Source organism: Macaca thibetana, chromosome 8 (genome assembly GCF_024542745.1).
Source record: "Macaca thibetana thibetana isolate TM-01 chromosome 8, ASM2454274v1, whole genome shotgun sequence".
NCBI classification, from domain to species: domain Eukaryota; kingdom Metazoa; phylum Chordata; class Mammalia; order Primates; family Cercopithecidae; genus Macaca; species Macaca thibetana.
The window spans coordinates 1,022,568-1,038,203 of NC_065585.1; the positions used below are offsets into that span (position 1 = coordinate 1,022,568).

The 15,636-nt window shown below is 62.2% G+C and overlaps 2 protein-coding genes across 4 annotated transcripts; both read right to left on the reverse strand.

The window, feature by feature from the left end:
* Positions 1–3,410: 3,410 nt before the first annotated feature.
* On the reverse strand, positions 3,411–12,050 carry WDR97 (WD repeat domain 97). Its single transcript, XM_050800999.1, has 23 exons — positions 11,939–12,050; positions 11,613–11,749; positions 10,864–11,492; positions 10,641–10,762; positions 9,777–10,476; positions 9,555–9,697; positions 9,234–9,470; positions 9,073–9,163; positions 8,817–8,949; positions 8,535–8,708; positions 8,017–8,177; positions 7,669–7,912; positions 7,464–7,589; positions 7,284–7,367; positions 6,301–6,378; positions 5,934–6,161; positions 5,653–5,838; positions 5,340–5,537; positions 5,140–5,261; positions 4,905–5,067; positions 3,955–4,472; positions 3,785–3,855; positions 3,411–3,705 (listed from the first exon to the last, which is right to left on the reverse strand). The coding sequence occupies exons 1-23, from the start codon at positions 12,048–12,050 to the stop codon at positions 3,503–3,505; spliced, it is 4,860 nt and encodes a 1,619-aa protein (XP_050656956.1). The 3' UTR covers positions 3,411–3,502.
* A 140-nt stretch (positions 12,051–12,190) lies between these two features.
* On the reverse strand, positions 12,191–15,549 carry MAF1 (MAF1 homolog, negative regulator of RNA polymerase III). 3 transcript variants are annotated; one of them, XM_050800962.1, is made up of 8 exons: positions 15,001–15,549; positions 14,068–14,194; positions 13,828–13,956; positions 13,584–13,749; positions 13,361–13,482; positions 13,136–13,255; positions 12,840–12,974; positions 12,191–12,715 (listed from the first exon to the last, which is right to left on the reverse strand). In XM_050800962.1, exons 2-8 carry the CDS (start codon positions 14,148–14,150, stop codon positions 12,694–12,696), a joined length of 777 nt encoding a protein of 258 aa, XP_050656919.1. In that variant the 5' UTR covers positions 14,151–14,194; positions 15,001–15,549; the 3' UTR covers positions 12,191–12,693. The 3 variants fall into 3 exon arrangements, with proteins under 3 accessions (XP_050656919.1, XP_050656918.1, XP_050656920.1); XM_050800961.1 differs by having other exon boundaries at positions 13,136–13,482; positions 15,001–15,126; XM_050800963.1 differs by having other exon boundaries at positions 13,136–13,482; positions 15,005–15,123.
* Between the last annotated feature and the right edge of the window lie 87 nt (positions 15,550–15,636).

Here is a 15,636-nt window from a genome sequence, read left to right on the forward strand (position 1 = left end):
CTTCCAGGATATCTACGTGAATTTCCATAAAGGAGAAGCAATCACACCACAGGAAGATTTTCTCTTTCTTTTTTTTTGAGACAGAGTCTCGCTTTGTCACCCAGGCTGGAGCACAGTGGCACGACCTCGGCTCACTGTAACCTCCGCCTCCCAGGTTCCAGCGATTCTCCTGCTTCAGCCTCCTGAGTAGCTGGGACTACAGGCATGTGCCACCAAGTCTCGCTAATCTTTGTATTTTTAGTAGAGACAGGGTTTCACCATGTTGGCTAGACTTTTTTTTTTTTTTTTTTTTTGCGTGTGTGTGTGTGTGTTTTGAGACGGAGTTTCACTCTTGTTGCCCAGGCTGGAGAGCAATGGTGTGATCTAGGTTCACTGCAACCTCTGCCTTCCAGGTTCAAGCGATTCTCTTGTCTCAGCCTCCCGAGTAGCTGGGATTACAGGCATGCGCCACCACACCTGGCTAATTTGGTATTTTTAGTAGAGACGGGGTTTCTCCATGTTGGTCTGGCTGGTCTTGAACTCCTGACCTCAGGTGATCCACCCACCTCCACCTCCCAAAGTGCTGGGATTACAACTGTTAGCCACCGAGACCGGCCCTTTCTTTTTCTTTCTTTTTTTGAGGCATGGTCTTGCTCTTGTCGCCCAGGCTGGAGTGCAATGGTGTGATCTCGGCTCACTGCAACCTCTGCCTCCCGGGTTCAAGCAATTCTTCTGCCTCAGCCTCCCGAGTAGCTGAGACTACAGGCATGTGCCACTACGCCCAGCTAATTTTTGTGTTTTTAGTAGAGACAGGGTTTTATCATGTTGGCCAGGCTAGTCTCAAACTCTTGACCTCAAGTGATCTGCCTGTCTCAGCCTCCCAAAGTGCTGGGATTACAGGCATGATTTTTTTGATACAAAGTCTTGCTCTGTCGCTCAGGCTGAAGTGCAGTGGCCTGACCTCTGCTTGCTGCAACCTCCACCTCCCGGGTTCAAGTGATTCTCCTGCCTCAGCCTCCCAAGTAGCTGGAATTACAGGCGCCTGCCACCAGGCCCAGCTCATTTTTTGTATTTTTAGAAGAGACGGGTTTCACTGTGTTAACCAGGATGGTCTCGAACTCCTGACCTCGTGATATGCCCGCTTCGGCCTCCCAAAGTGCTGGGATTACAGGCATGAGCCACCATGCCCGGCTAAACTAGGTAATTTTTTTTTTTTTTTTTTTTTGAGACGGAGTCTCGCTCTGTCGCCCAGGCTGGAGTGCAGTGGCCGGATCTCAGCTCACTGCAAGCTCCGCCTCCCGGGTTCACGCCATTCTCCTGCCTCAGCCTCCCGAGTAGCTGGGACTACATAAACTAGGTAATTTTTAGGGAACAAGTCTCTTGCCTGATGTGTGGGTGTGATATTATGATATCTGTCTAATGGTTTTCACCCACAGTTCCTGGCTTAAAACTCCCATATCCCTTGTTATGTTGGGGCACTCAGGCCTCAGAGGCAAGACTCAGACAACAGAATCTCTCTCTTTGACCTTTTCCCACCCTCCTTTTTCTCCCCAAGGCAGGACTTTTCCCCTGCCTTTGTTGTCTTAGAGATAGCCATAAAGAAGGCCAGGCATGGTGGCTCACGCCTGTAATCCTGGCACTTTGAGAGGCTGAGGCAGGCGGATCACCTGAGGTCAGGAGTTTGAGACCAGCCTGGTCAACATGATGAAACCCCATCTCTACGAAAAATACAAAATTAGCCGGGCGTGGTGACACATGCCTGTAATCCCAGCTACTCAGGAGGCTGAGGAAGGAGAATTGCTTGAACCTGGGAGGCGGAGGTTGCAGTGAGCCGAGATCGCGCCATCGCATTCCAGCCTGGGTGACAGAGCGAGACTCTGTCTCAAAAAAAAAAAGAGAGAGAGAGAGATAGCCATAAATAAATTCTCTGACCTACCTTGTCTGACTGCAGGTCATGCCTGGGGTCCCTCCGTTCCCCCCTGTCCCCTGCTATCTTTCTGTGTCCTGACCAAAAATCAGAGGGCCTTGGCTACTCTTGTGGCCCAGGAGCCTCAGGATCGTCCCAGCAGGCTTGAACCCAAACTGGGGCCTTGGCATCGCTAGACACTGACCGAGGTATCTAGGTTTACTAATTTTTCTTTTCTTTTTTTTTTTTGAGACGGAGTCTCGCTGTGTCTCCCAGGCTGGAGTGCGGTGGCGCGATCTCGGCTCACTGCAAGCTCCGCCTCCCCGGTTCACGCCATTCTCCCGACTCAGCCTCCCAAGTAGCTGGGACTACAGGCGCCCGCCACCTCGCCCGGCTAATTTTTTGTATTTTTAGTAGAGACGGAGTTTCACCGTGTTAGCCAGGATGGTCTCGATCTCCTGACCTCGTGATCCACCCGCCTCGGCCTCCCAAAGTGCTGGGATTACAGGCTTGAGCCACCGCGCCCGGCCCTAATTTTTCATAAAAAGTGTCAAGTCCTCTAGTGACAGACTCAGCCCTCAGTCTCATCGCACACCTGTGAACCTTGGCCTTTTGCAGTGCGCGGATGGGGGAGTGCCTAGATGTAAAGAGGCAGGTTCAGCTGGGCCCAGCAGCTTGGCCATCCCACATGGCCCTGCGCACCCGTGCTCTTGGGATGGTGGTACCACTGTGTCAAGCACTGGCCTGGGAAAGAGCAGCCATTTGGTGGCCCCATAACAAGAGCCACCGCACAGGTTGGGGTGACGGGGAAGGTGTGGAGGAGCGATTCTAACCAAAGCCATCGTGAAGAAACCAGTAAAGCCAGAGGCTAGAAATACAGGAGAGAAATCACTGCTCAGACAACACAAAATACAGGTGTAAAAGCCGGGCATTTCCCCCAGAGCCACCCCGAGAGCCTGTGCAAAGGTATTGTGCCCTGCCAGGCCACACAGCGCAGAGGAGCCCGGCCCAGAGGCTGAGTCCTTGGGAACCGGAACCAAACCCATCCCCTAGGGGTTTTTAGGCTAAAGGGGTGAGAGGATCTTCTTCGTTGTTGCTCAGAAAAAAGCTCCTGGTGCCTTCATCAATTCTTCTCTTTTCCAGAGCAAAAGTAACGAAAGCAAGGTCTGCAAACTCCTGGTCTCACCTGTGTCAACCCGGAAGGCCCAGTCTGTGACCTCCCAGGCCCGGCAGGACTCCCCTCCACCCCGGGCTGTGGGCTGGCCCAGGACGCGTTCTCTAAGGTCAGCCCGCATCTCCACACCTAGTACTTGACCAGAAAACGTTTGCTCCGTGCCCAGCGGATGGGGCCCCGCTATGGGCCTCCTCTGCCCTAGGCCAGCCACCCCTCCAGGAACGCTGGTGCCCATGATGGCCACCTCCCAGGCCTCTGGCTCCCGCCTTCTGCCGCCACTGTGGGCTCAGGCCGCACGCCCGCACGCCCTGCGCACCCCAGGGCCCTCCAAAGCAGGCGGCATCCTGCAAAAAGAAATTCTCTGGACTTTATTCCCGATGCAGGCCTTGGCCAAATACCAATGGCAAGCCCCAGAGCCAGGCAGGCTGAGGCCACCAGCCCGGTCAGCCATAGGTGTCAGGGTCCGCGTCCTCTGGCAGAAAGTAGCGCTGCAAGGCGGGCTGCAGGAGCCGCGGGGGCAGCGGGCGTGGGGGCGTGGGCCAGTCCCGGGGGAAAGGCTGCGGCTCCACACGTGGCAGCGGCAGCTTCAGCGTCCGGATGGGGCCATCCAGGGTGCGGCGCGCACAGAGCCGGGAAAGCATCGGGCCTGGGGGCGGGCGGAGGCCTGTGAGGCCTGGGGTCTGGGGCGGGATGGGGGCCCAGTCTCCACCCCTGGCCCCACTCACCCCTCAGTCTCATGGCGCACCTCGCGGACCTCTGCGCCTTGGCCTCCTGCAGCCGGAGGATGGGGTGGTACCTGGAGGCAAAGAGGAGGGTTCAGCCGGTCCAGCCCCACGCTTGGCCGCCCCACGCTTGGCCGCCCCACGCAGGCCCCGTCGGCGCAGGCCTCGCGCACCAGTGCTCCCGGGGTGGTGGCACCACCATGTCGGGCACCGGCGCCACCGTGTCGGGCACCGGCGGGTACAGATGCGCAGCCTCCTCCTGGAGCGAGCTCCGCTGCTGTGCCCGCAGCTGCTGACAGAAGAAGTTGAGCGCGTCTATGGGGCCCAAGTCCAGCAGCTGCGAGTGCGACCAGTCGGTCTCCTCCAGCAGCGGCGGCTCTTCGGGCAGCTGAGCAGGCCCCGCAGGGCCCAGGCGGGCCTCGGGCTCCAGGCAGAAGCTCTTCAGCGTCTCGGAGAGCACTCCGAGACCGAGCTGGCCGGTCCCCCAGCTGCGCGTGGGTGCCAGCGTCTGCTGGGCCTGGAGCTCCGGGGAGAGAGAGTGCGGCTCCGCAGGTGAGACCACCATCGAAGGCACCTCTGAGACCCGCGAGAGCCTCCTGAAGATGCTGGAGGGTGACCAGGAGGTGCCCGAGGGCATCACGGAGGCATGCGTGGGTGCCCCAGAGACCACTGAAGTCTGCGATGGGGTCTCCTTGGGAGGAGAGGAAAGTGCTGAGGTCTTGGAGACCTTGGGCAGCACCACCAGCAACTTGGCTGAAGACAGTGGCTGCGAGCTTTCCATCTGTGGGGAGGTGACCCACGGCCAAGCACCCTGGCTCCTTGAGCACCCCCATGGCCACTGAAACTCCCTTCTGCCTGACCCTCAGCCCAAGGCAGGGGCTGCCCCTCCCTTGACAAGGAGGTCCCAGGGCTGTCCCTGGCTCAACACCCAGGGCCAGACACCCCCTGTGACTTCCACCTGCACAGGGAAATCTCCAGAGATGCTCAGGGCAGGGAGGCTGGAGGCCCAGGACTGGGCAAGGCAAGGGGCCCGTGGCCTCAGCTGGTTTTGATCCCAGGACTTGTAGAAAGCCAGAGAAGGCAACAGGGTTCCCAAGGCACCCCCGGCCCCCACCAGCCCAACCTGAAGCTGCTGGATCATGTCCTCCAGTTTCTGGCGGCAGCGAGTACGCAAACCAGCCTTGGAGTCTAGGTCGGAGCTCTGGACCCAGGTCATCATCTCCTTGAACAGGAAGCCTTCCGGGTCCTGAAGGCCCAGCCCATGCAGCAGCTTCTTGAGCTCTGGCCTGGGACAGATGCATGTGGCTGTCCAGAGGCCTTCCCAGTGGCAGGGAGGGCTGGGCCGGAGCGAGACTCACCGGCAGCGCACCGGAGAGTAGAGGAAGTAGGACATGAGCTCCAGCACCACATCCCGGGACTCCAGGGAGCAGGCCAGGAGCAGCTGCAGCGCCAGCATCACGAACTTCTTCTGCGTCTGGTCCTGAGGCAGGCGGAGGGGATGTGGTTGCTGAGGGCGGGTGGGCAGGAAGGAAGACTGGGGGCAGGACAAGGGGCACACCTGGAGGCTGGGGGGCTCGTCCAGGTTGAGCAAGTGTATGAGCAGGCCCTGCAGCTGGCCTTGGAGATCACTGCTTATGTTGGGCAGCAGTCTCAGTAGCACCTGCAGGATGTGCACACGGTCCACCCACGTGGTCTCCTCCAGCACGGCCACCAACAGTGAGGCCAGGCCCTCCACCGTGCCCGCCTCCGGGTATGCCTGCAGGATAGCATGCTGAGGTGCTGCTCCCATGTCACACCCAAGCCAGCCCCTACCTTCTCCCCTGTCCCTCACCCTAACCCATGCTTCTCAGGCATCCTGAATTCCCTCCAACCTGCAGGTTGAAGACGGGGAACAACTCTTTGAACCAGGTCTGGTAGATGAAGAAATGCAGAAACTTGGGCAGATGCGCGTAATGCTCATCCAAAAGCAAACTCCCATGACGGTGCCAGGGATGAGGGTGGGTCCTGGCAGTCTCGTAGGTGCGCCGCCGGGGCTCCCGGGTCCAGTCCACAGCACTCTAGTGGAACAGCAGTGGCTACAGGTCCCACCTGTCTGGGTCTCAGTGTAAGCCCACCTCCCGTGGTGGCCTGGGGCCCCTGCCTGAGCCTCTACCTGCTCCTCCAGTTCCCAAGAATCCAGCTGCTGGCTGGAGTGCGAGCTCAGGGAAGCCAAGGCCCGGTCCAGCTCCTCCTCTACCTCCTCCTTCTCCTCCTCTTCCTTCTGATCTTCCTCCTCCTCCTCTCCAGGCTTATCCCCCAGCCACTGGAGCAGCTTTCTCTGCCACTGGGCTTGGGATGGCCTGGGGTACTGCAACCACAGGGCATCCTGGCTTGCCCCTGGCTGCAGAGGGGCAAGAGGTGGTGCCTGATGGGTTGCAAGGACAGCAGAGCCCTCCCCTACCAGCAAAGTCCCCAGCCCCGTCCCTTGCCTTGAGCTTTCTCTGGGAGGCGAGCTGAGTCAGGGATCCGAGGCCGCTGACCTCCGCATTTAGCCACATCTGCTGGAGCACCACTGAGTTGGGCACATAGCCGGGGAAGCAGATAGGCCTCAGGCAGTACTGGAGGTGGGCACAGCAGGGAATGCTGAGAACCTGGATTCCCCCAGCCTGGCCACCACCTTGGTCACCTGTATAACCTCTCAGAGCCCCTCAGCCGCCAGTCCAGCTCTGCTGCCAGGCCTCCGACAGCTGACTGAGCTGGCACCCCTACTCTCAACACAGATGGCAGGAGAACCCTGAGATACCAGGGGCGAGGCCCTCAGTGAGCATCAGCTGTGACAAATGAGAAGGGAAACCTGGGGAAGTGTTGGCTTCTAGGGGCCCTGACACCCCGCAAGCTCCTCACAGGACTTGGCCCAGCCCTGGGGCAAGAAAGTCTAAAAGAAGCACAGGGGCCAGGGAGGAAGGAAGGAGCTTGGAGAGAGGGCAACGAAGAGCTTGATGGTGGTACCCAGGTCCAAAGAGTCAATAACCCACCTGGGCAAGTGACGGTGCCAGACATATGCTGGGGGAGGGGCTGAGGCCTGCCTGGGCACCTGGTGTATGTGAGGGTGGGAAGACAGTGGATTCTGAAGGGCCAGGTTCCCTTGACTTTGCTCCTCTAAAGGGCAGGGACTCTGATCTTCCAGGAAAAGTCCCTAGGGGACCTGCCTTTCCACAGCCTCCACGGGGGAAAGCAGTGTGTGGCATAACCGGCTGGGGGCCTGGCTTTGCCTGATGTCAGCTCCCAGAGCAGCAAGGAGTCTGTGGCCACAAACACAGCTGTACTGGAACAGGGTTAGACAGACTGTGAAGGGTGAGGGGTAAGGGGTGCGTGGGAGGCTGCAGCCTGGCCCTCTGGTTTTAGGTGGGCATGGCCCTTGGGTCAGATTTGGACACAAAGATTTGTAGCAAAGGGGAGATGGCAGGCACAAGAGTGATGCCTGGAGAGGAGTGGCTCTCCAGGAGCTGGGTGGGGGTCTCACCTTGTGGGGCTGCACGGTGGCAGGAAAGAAGCCCCCAAGGCTAGAAAGAGGTTCCTTGGGCTGTCTCTTTGGCAGCAGTGGGATCTGGGGGATGGAATGGGGGCTCAGAACAACACAGTCCCCAGCGCCCAGCAGCTCTGTCCCTCAGAAGGTGGTACCCCACGTGCCTGGGTCCCTCACCCTGCACTGCAGGTGGGAGGATGGCAGGTCCAGGGCTATGGTCGTCCTCCCTCGGAGCTGCTCCAACTGCAGCTGTAGATCCAGACTGAGACCCAGGCAGTGGCTCAGTGAGGAGCGGGCCAAAAGCTGGAGTATAGGAGGAGTCACAGGGTGGCAGAGGGGCCATGGCGGCCCAGCAGGCATGTGGGAGGGTGGGAAGCCTTACCTGGGATGCCTTGCTGTGCACCCTACGGTGGGTGGGTGGGATCGGCACTGTGACTCGGGGAGGATGGGAGAAGTGCTGGTCCAGGGGCCCCAGGTCCTGTGGGGACAGGGCTGTTGGCACTGTTTGGGCTGCAGTGCTGACCTCACCCCGGGCAAGACAGTGGGCAGCTTGGGGTAGGGCACACACATCCCAGGTCTCTCTCTCTACTGTGAGGGTCCCGGTGCTCCACTGCTGGGACTCCCTTCTGCATGCCCTGGGAGGGTAGCAGGAGCAGACGGACCATCAGAGACCAGGTGGGAGCGGTGGGTGGAGAGGAGAGGCCAGGGTCAGGACTGGGTTGGGGGAGACCCCACACCTACCAGCAGGCCAGAGCCATAGATCAGACGGAGGTAATTGTCAAAGCCTTCCTGGCGCTGCTGCCAGGAGGGTGGGGGCCGGGCTGCTGGGACCACTAGCCCCAGCCTCAACTGCTGAAGGTCTCGGTCCCGGGCCACTAGGGCGTCCAAGTCCTGAGTCAGGGTTCAGGGATCAGCCTGCTCTTCCTTGAGCCTTGCTACGTGCTGCCCAGACAACCACAGGGATCCCAGGCCTGCCCCAGGGCTGAAGGCTGGGGCCTGAGCCTGGGCAGGGCGGGTTAAGGAGAACCCACCCCACCTCCTTCGGCACCAGGTGCTGAGATGTTGCCCTCCGACGATGGATGAGAGGCAAGGCCTTGCTGCAAGCAGGGACAGGCACAGGTGGGAAGCTGGGTGGCATGTCAGTGGGCTGGGGCAGAGGCTGGGACAAGGACCGACCCCAAATGGGTGTGCCAAGGCTCAGGCAGGCTTGCATCAACTCCAGAGGGCCCCACGCAGCCAGGCCCTCACCCAGGGTGGGAAAGGGGGGCCTCCAGGAGGGTTGAGCAGGCCCGTATGGGACCTGAGGCTGGCTGCCCGATGGAGGTTGCTGAGCCTCTGCAGTTGGGTGGAAGTCAGTGATTCCTGGCTCGTCAGTGGCAGCGGAGGGTCGTCCACCATGTCTGGGACCTTCCAGCACATCTTCTGAATAGGAGAAGGAACCTGTATGCCTGGCTGGGGGAACCCAGGTCTGCTCCCCCAAGGTGGGCAAGGTGAGGGGCCCACCTTGCTCACTCTGTCCTCACCACACACCTTAACTAGGTAGGATGTAGGCAGGTAGAGCCTATGGGACACCAGGCAGAGGCGGGATCCCAGTGCCAGCACCAGGTCTCCACTGTTGCTGCAGAAACTCAGGGCCTGAGGGGCACCATTCAGCTGCAGGAGCCTGGAGGTGACCCAGGGCAACCGAGGCTCAGCAGGGACAAGGCCTTCTCCACCCAGTTCAGCCACTGGGCTCTGGTGCGAGGCAGAAGGAGGAGACCCCAGTCCTCCCCACCGCCCAGCCTACCGCAGGAGGCGGTTCTCAGCGGTCCAAATGCGAATGGTGCAGTCCAGGCTGGAGCAGGCATACAGCTTGAGCGTGGGGCAGCAGCACAGGCCTGGGGGCAGGGTTCAGGGTCAGGAACCGAGCCGGGCAGGGGCTGGGCTTCACCCGTGTTGCCCCCTCACCGGTGATGTGGTCCGTGGGGTCGTCCTGGGGCCGGTGGTCTAATCGCGGACTGTCGCCCAGGCCAAACTGCACCAGGCCGTAGGTAGCGCTATCTGGGTCTTCAAAGCCCACGGTGACACGTCTGCCTAACGCACAGAGCGCCACGGCCGGGTAGCAGCAGGAGAAGGTGCGCAGCAGGCTCAGGCTCTCCTCGGCGTAGGGGAAGACGCGCCACATCTTCACCGTCAGGTCCCCACCTGTGGGCAGCGGAGCCTGGCTGGGCCTTGTCGGAGGGGAGGGGGCTCTGTGGCAGCCTGACCGTTGGCAGGGGAGCTACTGACCCGAAGACACGATGCTGTTCCAGGTGGATGCGATGGCGACGACCGGACCCGGGCTGTGCGCCTCCGTTTGGAAGACAGTCTTCGACGACAGCCAGTCCAGGACTGACAGCGTGCCGTCCATGTGCCCCACCACGGGCAGGTACCTGCGAGTGGGAAGAGCCTGTTGGCGCGGACCCTGCCGCTCCTTCTGCCCGCCAGACCCTCGCCGGCTCCGGCACCCACCGGTTCGTGTTCTTGCAGGCGCAGGCCACAGCGCTGCGGCGCAACTCGCCCTGGTGCTGGCGCACGACCTCCCAGGAGGAGAAGGCGCCTCCGAGATCCGTGAGGTGGCTGTACAGGTGCAGACAGCAAGGCTGCGGCGCAGGGGGCGGCGGCGGGCACATGCGGTGCAGCACGCTCATGGGGCAGCGCGCCGCGTTGGCGCGGACCAGGTGCCCGGCCTTGGTCAGCAGCCACAGCGCCTCGCGCGGCAGGCAGTAGGCCACGGCTGCCGCGCAGTCCTCCGGCTCCAGCAGCAGTGAGCTCACTATGCGCCCGGTGGCAGCTGACAGGAGGTAGACTGAGCCGTCGGTGCACGCGCACACGAGGCGAGTAGGCAGAGACGGGTGCGCAGGCGCGGGCAACGCAGGCGCCACCTGCACATGGAGCACCTTGGCGGGCAGTTGCGCCAACGGCGAGTAGAGCTCGCGTAGGCTCCACAGTTGCAGGCTGCTCGCGCACAGGGACAGCACCGGCCAGCCCGGGCGTGCTGGCGCCAGCAGACGGCCCACGCGCCGGGACAGCTTGTCCTGACCCCAGTAGCCCAGTGCTACCTCGCCCACCTGCGCCGCCGCCTGCAAGTCCCAGGTGCGTAGCGTCCCGTCCTGTGAGGCCGACACCACCAGGGTCGTGTTAGGCAGCACAGCCATAGCCGTCACCGGGCCTGTGGGAGGGGTGCAGGTCACTCGGCTGACTGAAGGCGGGGGAGCCTTCAACCTATGTTGCAGTCAGCGCAGCAAGGCCTGGCCAGAGCTGCAGAGATGCTGGACAGCCTAGAGCGGCTGGAGGCAAAAGGCCGAGGCTCGGGGTGCAGAGAATTCAGAGCACCTGTGTGGCCCACGAACACCATCCGGATCTGCCAGTTAGCCTCCCACACCTTCACGGTGCTGTCCCGGGAAGCTGTCACCATTGCCTCTACTTCCTCGCAATAAGCCAGGTCCGAGATGGTGCTACAAGTGGGGAATGGGAGAAGCCCAACGGACTTAACATCGCCTTGTGAAGGCCCTGTACCCCTACATGCCTGGCCCTCCTTAGGGGGATTCCCCCTCACGTTTTGTGCAGATCCCAGCGCACATCTACCAGAGTCCAGGCATGCAGATCGAAAGTGAGCACGGCCGAGCCATAGGCCGCGAAGCAGCGCAGGACGTGGTGGGGAGGAACCGGCCCCACAGCCAGACGCATGAGCCTGCCTGTTGGGCTCGGGGGCGGGTGCAGTGGTGACCCTCGCAGCACTAGGCGGCGACCACCTGAGCGGAACTGCCAGAGCGCCAGGCTGCTGTCCATCTCCGCCACAAGCAGCAGCCTGAGGTCAGGCACCGGCAGGCAGTAGGTGGGCGCCCAACCCGGGGCCCTGCCCACCCACGGCTCGCTCAGCCATAGCAGGCTGAGGTTGGGCCTCAGAATGGCCAGCCCCGCGGGGCCCCAGCCTACAAAACGGCCCACGGCACCCAGCGGGCCCAACACGGTCACCAGCCCCGTAAGCCCGACAGGCGCCAGCAGCGTCTCCTGTGCCCAGCCGTCTTCCTTGTGCAGGTGCAGGCGGCCCGCGCCGTCCAGCACCACGAAGCGTCCGCCCACCGGGTCCTGCGCCACTGAGCGCAGCCCGGCTGCCACCTCCAGGCGGCGCAGTGGCTCCAGCCCATGCGTCAGGCGCGCCACGCGCAGCTCGCCTCTCTTCTCCTGTGGGCCGGGGGGAGCGGACCCGCCGTCAAAGGTTGGGGCTGCTCCGGCCTAGGGAACCCCTAGGGGAAGGACCGGATCCCGAAAGAGGCCTGGAGGCACAGGACGGGCACAGCGCACCTTTTCCACGACCTCGTGGAGGCTGGTGCGCAGAAGCAGCCACAGCCGGCGGGCGCGGGCGCGCGGGGTCAGGCTTTGCCACTGCTGGCTGCTGGTCAGAAAGGGCAGGACCTGCGACGGCTCCGTGAAAGTCAACTCTGCGGGCGGGAACTGGAAGTTCTGCCACCTACAGCCTCAGGTCCCCGACCCTGACGGTTATGGGGAGCCCTCCTCCAGGGGCCCTGCCCTGCCAGGCACTGCCCAGGGGAGTTTCGTTCCAGGGGATGAAGCCCGAGTGAGACCCACTTCCTGGCGGATGCCCGTGGGACGAGGCCAGGACCCCTCACCATTCTTTTCGGTGAGCAGCCCAGGGTCTGGGACATCATAGACATCTGCATCATACAGGTCCGAGTCCAGAACTAGGTTGTAGCCTTCTGCCTCCCACGCCTCTGCCTCCATTTCTGCAACTGCGGTCCCAGAGCCCAACAGCTCCCAGGATTTAGCGGTCACGGCCGGCAGCGGCAGTTGCTAGGATACCAGATGCCGCTGGCCACTCCCACACCGCAGGCCCCGCCCCCACATCGCATCCAGGTCCACACTAAGTCACAGAAACTTTTATTGGAAAGAAATGAGCTGCAGCAAAGTGACACTCAGTGCACGCGGCCAAATGGGCGAGGTGGGGGTACAGGTGGGCACCAGGGGCCGGCCCAAGACCAGAGCTGGTGACCGCCGGGGCCTGTTTGCGGAGCCTCCGGCCACAGACCCTTTGGGCTGGAGTGTGCAGGCCCAGTAGAAATACAAAAATAAACTCTGTGGTCCAGCTCTCCCTGCTGTGGCAGTTCATTTGGGCAGGGCAGTCACTCTTCCCACCAGGCCCCCTGCTGCCGAGTCCGGCCACAGCACGGGCAGCAGGAGTCTGAGAGGTGAGTGGGCATCCACAGGATGGAGCCAAAGGGCTAGGCAGGTATGGCCTTGGGCAGTGCCAGGACTGTGGCAGCGCCAGGGTCTGGCCAGCAGCTGGGGAGGCCCCAGGGGCCTCTCAGGCGGGCAGGTCCAGGCATTGGTTGAAGCTGGATGAAGCTGGGGCCTCGGCTCCTCCTCATCAAATACAGATCACTGGGACCCTGGGCGGAGGTTGGCACACGGTGGGCCTTTAGGAGCCACCACTTAGACCACGTAGAGGAGGCCCCCACCCTGTTGCACCCACTCCAGGTTTCAGGGACCCGGGTCATGGCCCCCATCACACACCTGTCCTCCTCCATGGTGTTGGTCTCCTCGGCCCCACCCTCACTGCCTCCGCTCCTGCTTTCTTCCTCCAATTCCTCCTCCCCCAGCTCCATGTCCAGCTCATTGCCTGCCTCTGAGGGCGTGTAGGTGGAGCCACTGAGGGGAGGCAGGAAAACCAGTTTTAGGACCCCCTACCCAGGCCTGCTGCTGGCCCCAGGAAGGATGTTCAGGGAGGACAAAGCTGGGTGGAGATGGCACAGCTGGGGAAGTTGTATCGGCCCAACAGGGAGGTGGGGGAGGAGGCAGATGGTGCCCACCTGATGGAACGGCAGCTGAAGAAAACAATTCGCTTGAGCCGCTTATTGTAGAAGAAGTAGTTGAAGGACCAGAGGCTACCATCCTCCCCGAAGGGGTCTGAGTCCAAGTCTGGGTTATAGCTGGGGAGTACAGGGTGACAGGTGGTGTGAGGGATGGGGGCCCACCTGCAGGGATGCTGGCTCACCTGCAGGGATGGGGGCCCACCTGCAGGGATGCTGGCCCACCTGTAGATGTCACATTCAGCCAGGCAGATCTCCTCATCCACCGCGTTCCACAGCTGTGGTTTCAGGGCCTTGAAGTCCTCCCGCACAGCTGAGAACAGACTGCAGTTGACTGCATTCACCACCTAGAGCAGGTCACAATCAGGCTGACAGGAGCCCGGGGCCACCGAAAGTGGGGAAGAACAGTGGGGTGGCTGTGGGTCCCTTCCCTCCACCTGACCCTCACCCAGCTAAGGCTGGGCTCCCGGCTGAACTCATGGCTGCGGGCTGTGCTGAAGTCATAGTCAGGCCTGAAGGACTCATTGAGCGTGGCAATCAGGTAGAAGAGGGTCTTGCGGCTGCACTTGTCACTGAGGGGGCCCTCGTCCTCGCCGCCTTGGCTTTTGCTGAGTCTGCACAGAGAGAAGCATCAACTGGGCCCATCACCTCCCCTCAACCCCCAGCCCCAGGCAGCCCCCACTATGGCTCACCTACTGGGGCTGAGGCCTGAAGTCTGGGGTGGAGAGAGTGCCTCCAGCACGTGGGGCTGGCCCTCCTGGCAGAACTGCTTGAACATGTGTTTGTCATCTCCTGCCATCTTACATGAGTAGCTCTCAATCCTATAGGATGCAGAGAGGACCATGAAGCATGCTTCCCCCAGGTTCCACTGAAGGGCGGGGCAGTGTGACCTCCGAGATGCCAGCCCCGCGCGCCCCCCCGCCCTGCCTCACCTGCCGATGATGTGGGCGTCTCCGGTCTCCACAGTCAGCTGTGAGTTGATGGCTTCAAAGCTCGAGTTCTCCAACAGCTTCATGTCCTTGAGAAGGGGGCTTCGTGCTCCAGAGAAGCTAGTGTTGCCTGGGGAGTGACAGGCCAGACCATGGGTATCTATCTGGCCCCTTGGGGCCCTGCCTTCAGCCTTCCTACCCACTAAGTGGAGCCGCTGGGAACAAGCTGAGTCTGGCCTCTGTCCAGGCTGCACATCAGGAACTCCCCTCTCTGCCCCGCCAGGAGAGGTGACGAGATCTTGTTTTACCTGAGGGTGGCAAGTCCAGGCTCCAGGTCAGCCACACCCCCTGCAGAACACGCGAGTTCTGGGACTAGGCTAGGACCACCGGGGACCCTGCTCACCCTGGGGCTGCTGGTTGAGTTTGTCGCTCAGCATTGCCATTGCCATTCCCCATCCCCACCCCCCCCACCCCCACCCCGAAAGAACAGCTCCAGCCACCATGGGGGTAACTCTTGAGTCCGCAACGGGACATGACTTCTGCAGTCTCCCTCAGGCTGGCTGGGCTCCTCAGCCAGGGTAAGAGGCTGCATCCCAGTTAGGAGCCAGGACACCTGGGGCTCCGGGCTCTGCAGTCACCTGGGCGGGCGCTCTTTCGTTCTGGCTGCTTTCTGGCCCGGGGAGAGGAAAGCTAGAGGTTCCTCCACTTTACCCGGAAAAAGCGCCTAGTTTCTCCAGACGCCTAGGAGGGCGGTCCCTCGACCCCGCTGGGGCGCTGCAGAGTCGCCAGGCAGCGCCCGCCGGGGCCGGGTAGGGCACCCGCCGAGCCGCGGTGGAACTACAAATCCCAGGAGGCAGCGCGCCGCGCGAGGCCTGCTGGGGGCTGTGGTTCCGGAGGCCCGAGACAGCGCGGGGCGCAGGGCGGACACCCACCCACCTGCCTGGCTGGGTTAGATCTGGCCTCGCCGGGTCGGGTCTGGCTGGGGTGGGTCGCTCCGCGTTGGTGCCGGTGCGCAGGCTGGGGCGGGCTCCGCGCAGCGCGGGCTCCTCAAGATCGGAGGGCGGCGCCGCGGCCTCCGCTCGGGCCGCACTGTATCCGGGGGAAGAAGCTCCGCGGCGACGTCCCGTTACTCCTGGCCCTGCCGGCCCATCCGGGCTGCCACCGCGACATAGCCTCGCCCCCCTGCACAGAGCCCGCTCTCGCGACCGACCTGCCGCCGACCGCCACAGAGCGCCCCGGCGAGTCAGCGAGCCGAGCGAGCTAGCGACCTCCGCCTCCCCCGACCGGACAACAACAAGCGTCCGCCAGGCCCGGCCCCGCGCCTCTGAATGGCCCGCTCCAGTCGCCGGGATCGAGAGCTCGAATAGCAATCGGGTGCCTTACCCGCCACTCAGTTCTGCTTTCTATGTCTACAGGTTGTGGAGTCTGTCTGTCACTCCTCTCGCCGTACTAACCCGCCCATCCCCAGCGCTCATTGGCCATGGCCTCTCTCGCTCCGCCCCTGAGGGGGTCGACCCCTTAACCAGAGAGGCACGGGCCAACCTAGTGCGTCGTGTGGGCGTGGCGGGGGCT

Excerpts from the sequence above, each read along its gene's own strand:
- WDR97 (XM_050800999.1), bottom strand. The coding sequence starts at position 12,050 with ATGGAGGCAGAGGCGTGGGAGGCAGAAGGCTACAACCTAGTTCTGGAC. Across the intron at positions 8,950-9,072 it reads GCTGAGAACCGCCTCCTGCG|GCTCCTGCAGCTGAATGGTG; the intron begins GTAGGCTGGGCG and ends GGTCACCTCCAG. Across the intron at positions 6,379-7,283 it reads CCACCGTGCAGCCCCACAAG|TACTGCCTGAGGCCTATCTG; the intron begins GTGAGACCCCCA and ends GCCCACCTCCAG.
- MAF1 (XM_050800961.1), bottom strand. The coding sequence starts at position 14,150 with ATGAAGCTGTTGGAGAACTCGAGCTTTGAAGCCATCAACTCACAGCTG. Across the intron at positions 12,975-13,135 it reads TTCAGCTGCCGTTCCATCAG|TGGCTCCACCTACACGCCCT; the intron begins GTGGGCACCATC and ends GCCTCCCCTCAG. Across the intron at positions 12,716-12,839 it reads AACACCATGGAGGAGGACAG|GGTCCCAGTGATCTGTATTT; the intron begins GTGTGTGATGGG and ends ACCTCCGCCCAG.